The sequence below is a fragment of the Arachis hypogaea genome, chromosome 10 (assembly GCF_003086295.3).
Source record: "Arachis hypogaea cultivar Tifrunner chromosome 10, arahy.Tifrunner.gnm2.J5K5, whole genome shotgun sequence".
Lineage (NCBI taxonomy): Eukaryota > Viridiplantae > Streptophyta > Magnoliopsida > Fabales > Fabaceae > Arachis > Arachis hypogaea.
The window spans coordinates 116515831-116522346 of record NC_092045.1 but is presented as its reverse complement, the minus strand read 5'-3'; the positions used below and the strand labels follow the sequence as shown (position 1 = coordinate 116522346).

General features: G+C 39.6%; 1 protein-coding gene across 1 annotated transcript; it reads left to right on the top strand.

The window, feature by feature from the left end:
* The first annotated feature begins 225 nt into the window (after positions 1-225).
* On the top strand, positions 226-5929 carry LOC112717106 (uncharacterized). The gene is made up of 8 exons (XM_025769207.3): positions 226-497; positions 648-3000; positions 3129-3287; positions 3386-3565; positions 3665-3868; positions 4416-4514; positions 4612-5211; positions 5292-5929. Exons 2-8 carry the CDS (start codon positions 655-657, stop codon positions 5625-5627), a joined length of 3924 nt encoding a protein of 1307 aa, XP_025624992.1. The 5' UTR covers positions 226-497; positions 648-654; the 3' UTR covers positions 5628-5929.
* Positions 5930-6516: the final 587 nt, after the last annotated feature.

Here is a 6516-nt window from a genome sequence, read left to right as displayed (position 1 = left end):
TTAAATAGAAAGGAATCTCTAACAATAACAACAATACCATTTAAATTTTAAACTAAAGAAATTTAGAAATTCGGTTAAAAAAGAAATTCGATTTAATATTTTTTAAAATTTAAATGCATTAGTTTATCTCTTTCAGCGTTTTTTGAATTCTGAAAGGAAAATTCAATAATTTAAAATAATTTCCGATCTTATCTAAAAGTTTGAGCTAAATGATATAAGATATATGATTAAATTCACGTAAAAACAAAATTAAAAATACCCCCACCCATAATCTCCTTCTTCGCTTAACACTTTTCTGTCGGCTATTAAATTCCACCCCTGCACCCTGCATCTGCATCTGCATCTGCATCTCTCTCCTTCCAACGAAATCCCACGCATTTCTCTCTCTCTCTCTCTCTCTATCTCTCTCTCTCTCTCACACACACACACACATCACTGATCTGACTCTCGATCTGTTCGTTTCGCACCGACGCCTGATCCGCATTCCTCTGAATTCCGTAAGTGAATCTCACCTCCCTATATTCCGTTTGATCTCGATTACGTTTCTATTGATCCGTCACCGTGACGCTATTTTCCGTAATTTGGATCCTACAATGTTTCAATTTTGATGTCATTGTTTCGAAATCTATTTTTATTTTCTTGTGCAGCAACAACATGACGGAGGAGGAGGTGGTGAACGTGCGCGGCGGCGAAATCTCCGATTCCAGCGACGGCGATCGGCACAATATCAAGGTTAAGTACTGCAATGGCGGTGCTGCTCACGAGAACGGTAGTGTCGCTGGCGACGCGATCGCCGGCGACGGGGCCGTCGTCTCCGGGAATGGCGGCGGTGATTCCGGTGCCTCGGATCTCACCGTCGTGGTAGACGACAAGGTGGAAGGAAAGGCTCTTTGTGAGTCTGATGTGGCGGTTTCTGAGGCTTCTGCTGTAGCTGAATGCGAGTGCGAAGAAGCGGTTAATAAGAAGGAGGAGAATGATTTGGAAGAGAAAACGGAAATTAGTAATGGAACAATCCCTGTCGGTTGGGGCGGTCAAAATGACGAGGGATCTGCTGTCGTTTTGGAAGACAATGCGAAGGAGGTTAACGAGACAATAACTTGCGATCATGAATTGGGTGTTCCAAACGGTGCGAAGAGCGAGATTCGCGATGGCATTGATGAAGTCAACGGTGCTGATGTGAATGGAATTCATCAAAACGGTGAGATTCACGGCGACGAGAAAAAGGAATCTGTGACCGTTGTAGAAGTAGATCGTACTGATGGGAACAATGGTAGTGACAGCGAATTGGAAAGTGTGGCTGTTGAAAACTGTGTGGTGAATAAGGAAGTTTCAGTTACTATGGATGTGAATGAGTTTGCTGATAAAGATGGTGAAAGCAAATCAGCAGAGAAGGCGCAGCTGGAGGCTGTTGATTCAGGTGGTGGAATTGAGGAAGGTGGAGGGAGTGTGTTGGAAGGAACAATTGAATCTACCTCTGATGCTGTTTCAGATGAGAAGGCTGTTGCACAGGAAGTAACAGATCGTGAATCCACGAATGTGGTTAACGGAGATTATCAAAATGGTTCTGCAGAAACTGAGAAGGATGAGATTCCTATTGGCATTGATGGAGTGCCTGTTTCTGTAGATGTGAAGGAATGCGCTGGTGAAGATGCTCACATCGGTTCGGATGTGGAGAAGTCTGAGGCTGAAACCGTAACTGATTCAAATAATGTGAATAAGAGTGTTGCTGGAGGTGATGTTCAAAACGGTTCAGCTGAGCAGGAATTGAGCAATGGGGTTCATGTTGAAGGTGAGTCTGGCTGCAAATTTGAGAAGCCTGAGGAGGAATCAGGAGAAGAACTGGTTGACAAAATAGAAGACTCATCGGCCTTGAACAATTCAAATATATCTGGACATGGTATTATTGTGCCTGAGGCGAATGCCAATGTGATGGAAAGTGAAGCTGAACCTTCAAAGATTGCAATGGAGAGTGATCCTGAGCCTTCAAATCTTGTTGTTGAGAGAGAAGCCGAACCTTCAAATGCTGCAGTTGAGAGTGAACCTTTGCCTTCAATCATTGCAGTTGATCCTGAGCCTTCAAAGATTGCAATGGAGAGTGATCCTGAGCCTTCAAATCTTGTTGTTGAGAGAGAAGCCGAACCTTCAAGTGCTGCAGTTGAGAGTGAACCTGAGCCTTCAATCATTGCAGTTGATCCTGAGCCTTCAAAGATTGCAATGGAGAGTGATCCTGAGCCTTCAAATCTTGTTGTTGAGAGAGAAGCCGAACCTTCAAATGCTGCAGTTGAGAGTGAACCTGAGCCTTCAATCATTGCAGTTGAGAGTGATGCTGAACCTTCAAACGTTCCACTGCAGAGTGAACCTGAGCCATCGACCACTTTGGTCGAGCATGAAAGTGAGCCTTCAAACACTCTGGTGGAGAATGAAGCTGAGCCTACGAAGGTTGCTGCTGAGAGTGAAGCTGAGCCTATGAAGGTTGCCGCAGAGAGTGAAGCTGAGCCTACGAAGGTTGCCGCTGAGAGTGAAGCTGAGCCTACTGAGATTGCCACTGAGAGTGAAGCCGAGCCTCCAATGTTTGCCACTGAGAGTGAAGCTGACTCTACAAAGATTGCAGTTGAGAGTGAAGCTGAGCCTTCAAACTTCACAGTTGAGAGTAAAGCTGAGCCTTCAGATGTTGCAATTGGGAGTGAAGCTGAGCCTTCAAAGATTGCCGTGGAGAGTGAAGCTGAACCTTCAGCTGAAGGTGTACTTTGTGTCGAACGCGAAGCTGGCAATGTTGGAGATGAAGAGACAAAACTAACTGAAGAACGATCTAATACTGATGCTGTGGATGTACAAAATATGGGATCAGAGGTAGTGAAAAGGCCATTTTACTATTTGATCAGGATACCAAGATACGATGATGATGAAAATATAAAAGAACAGATAAAGATTGCTATCCAACAAGTAGAAGAGAAGACTAGGATTCGGGATGAAATTCGATCCGAAAGCCAGAATAAAAAGGTCAGTCACAAGGGCAGTAAATTTATGTTATTTGATAATAATAATAATAATAAGAACAAAGAAAACCTTTTCAATTATTTGAGGCCAATGTTTGATGTTTTACAACTTTTGCATGACGATGTGATCAGGCCACATGTAAGGAGTACAATCAAGAATTTAGAGCTGCAATAACAGCAGAGAGGGCTGCTCGGGACACACTCAAATCCAAACGCCAAGAAATGGATTTGGTCCAAGCCACAATGAACAGATTAAACAATGCAATTTCTGTTGGGGATATAGATGGCAAGGTATGCTACCAATTTTCTTCTGGAGATATTTATAAGAACTTGAGTCTTTTGGCAGTCTTATGTTTGTTTAATTTTCTGATATTTAAACTTGTTGGCAGATAAGAAACATGGAACACATGATTGAGCATGAAACACTCCCTCTAAAAGAGGAAAAGCAATTGATACGTCAGATCAAACAATTGAAGCAGAATCGGGAGGAGCTGTCTTCTAGTATGGCAAAGCAGGATCAATCACAGAAATCTCTAGACGACAAGGACAACATTGAAGAGAGCTCAAAGGTAATAATACATTCGGACTGCTATTACGTTTTCATGAATTGACTACCTTATTCTTTAGTCTATGAAAATGAAATGATATCATTATTTTGATGTTTACAGAAATTACAGCTTTTGAAGAAGGAAATAGAATTGCTTAGAAGTAATGTTCAGAAGGCAGAGGCAGCAACCAAAGCTGCAAAGAAGAAATACGAAGATGAATGCAACATATTGAATGAGATATCAGCTCGGTTTAAGTTTGCTGATGACGTTCGCCAAGAAGCATATGCAAAATTACAGACTTTGAAGAAACAATTCCATTTGAAGGTACGTGCACCTTTTCTTATCGTTTTCTTTTAGATAGCAATTATATAAAAGGTATGTGTTGGTAAGACTAGAGAAAGTTGATTCTTGGATAGTTCTGTTTTAATTATTTAAACTTGGGACCTGCTTTAAGTAGTTTTGTATGAGTTTGAACTGAGCACTAAAAATACACTAAATGGCTTCTATTACTCATAACAGTTGAAACAATAAAAATACATTCACTGGACTTCACTCTACTACTGTGTGGTTTGCTATTCTAGTACACAACTGATATCATCCTTAGTTGCTCGCCATTCGATTTGTTCATCAAATTGCACACACCTTTTTGTTTTCAATATTAATATATCATCCATGGGAATCCACTTCAGTTAGTATGGTGTCTGGAGAGGAACATTTGCAGATTTGTGTATATCAGATAAACTTTTTATTCTCTTTTTTATTTTAAAGCCTCTCTAAAATAGTACTAGTATAATTGCTGTACAGGATATAATTTTTTTCATTTTTTCTTGTGCCCGTCAGTTGAGTGTAATGCTTTTCATCTGTACTGCAGAGCAAATACTTTTGGGAATACAAAAATGCTTCGAAGAAAGGGCAGGACCTAGCCGCAGAAGGGAAGAAAGAGGAACTGCAATGCTTCTGTATGGATCAGGTAATCTTTTCATCCAGACAGATTATCTGTTCTTTCTTGCAATCTATTACTATTAGCCAGTAAATGTGACTTGAGCACTTACCAATAAACAATTTAGGTTGAGCGAATGATGGAGCTGTGGAACAAAAATGATGAGTTCAGAAGGGACTATGTACGGTGCAACACCAGGAGTACACTAAGGAGATTGCAAACCCTGGATGGCCGATCACTGGGTCCTGATGAAGAGCCACCAGTAATTCCGAGTTTCTTACCCGAAAGAGTATCCAAAGATAATTCTTCAGTCTCGCAATCAACTCTCGATCAAGAAAAGAAACCAACACCAGCAGAATCTGTTAATAAAAAGGCTGAATCAGCTCCAAAGGCAGTAGAACAAAAAACTGAAAATAGTCAGACAACCAAACCTAAAAAGGCTGCAAAAGCCACTCCTTTGGAGAAGTCAGTGGCTGCAATTCCTCGATGGGCAGATGAGCCTGAAGATATACCTGAAGAATCAGTGCGAACAAAGGAGGAAGAGGAGCAGATCTTAAAGGCCGAAATTGCAAGAAAGGAAGAGGAAGCAGCAAAGTTGAAGGAAAAGCGAAGGCTAGAGGAAATTGAGAAAGCTAAGGAGGCAATGCTTCGGAAACAGCGTAATGCTGAGAAAGCCCAACAAAGGGCTGCCTTAAAGGCACAAAAAGAAGCCGAACAGAAAGAAAAGGTAAATAGCATTAACATTATTTCAACTCTATAAAAAGCATATATCGGTTGTTGTATAACTGTGCATTCTTTCTGATGCAGGAAAGGGAGAAGAGATTAAGGAAGAAGGAAAGAAGAAAGGCTGCTGCCACTGAAACAGCAGAAAACACAGAACAAGAACCTGCTCCTATCTCTGAGACTGTAACAAGGAGTACGGAAGAATGTGTTCAGAGTGAAAAACCGGTTGAGGTAACAAGAAGATCACAATATACAAGGCAGAGCAAGGCAAAATCTATGCCGCTCCCTCTTCGCAACAGGGGAAAGAGGCGAATTCAGCCATGGATGTGGGCTGTGATCGCTGTTCTGGCTGTTGTTGCCTTGTTTTTCTTGGGGAATAACAGCTCTTTGAGATCTTGGCTCCAAGGTTCTGCTTATTGAGTATGATACAAAGTATAATCTACTTTTTATTTTACTTTATTTTTTTAAACTAAGCATTACTAGACTACTAGGTGTTTGCCGGGGATGTTACCCTTATATTTATTACATTTACACTTTACATACATACGTATAGGAGCAATTCTTTCGTGCGCTTACATTTTTTTTTTAACTCCGGTTAGTTTTGATTATTTTCTTTAGACCGAGATTTGTTTATTTGCGGGTGATGTGATTTATATTGCTTATTGCTTTGTTGCTGTGACCAATATGGATATGGTAATAAATTATTATGATTGTGCTTTTTATATTCACTGTTATTCCTTTTTCTTTCTTAACAGTAGTTTCTCTCTTCTATATAATGATAAATCCTCTTTGATAAATAAGTCGTCTTAAATAATCACAATTATTAGATAAAATAATGTTACACATTCAAGTGTTTTTGTTAATCAAGTTGGTTTAATATAACAAAAATTAGTTATGGTTAGTATTATTTTAAGTCTTATTACAGACTTTGAATGTATAACATTATTCATAATATATGTAATATTCAATGACTTTTGTGAGCTGATTATTAGTTAAAGAAAAATTAGTTTCCGAGTAAATAAGGTTATTTGTAGTATAGCAAGTGAATTTAGTCTACTGTGCATGCTTGTGATTTTAAAAGGGTACAAGAGGCTGTCTCTGTTTTTTTACTTTTTTCTCAGTTCACCCTTCAATATATATTGCCTTAACCAATTCAATATGTTAGTAACCATTAATAATGATAAGCGATCATTAATAGGTTGCATGATAAAAGTGGAGGTAAATCTTTAGCCAATTGAATTTCATGTCTTTAACAAAGTAATATGGTGTGGCTGATTCACATATGTTACGTACTTGCATTAGTATTAGG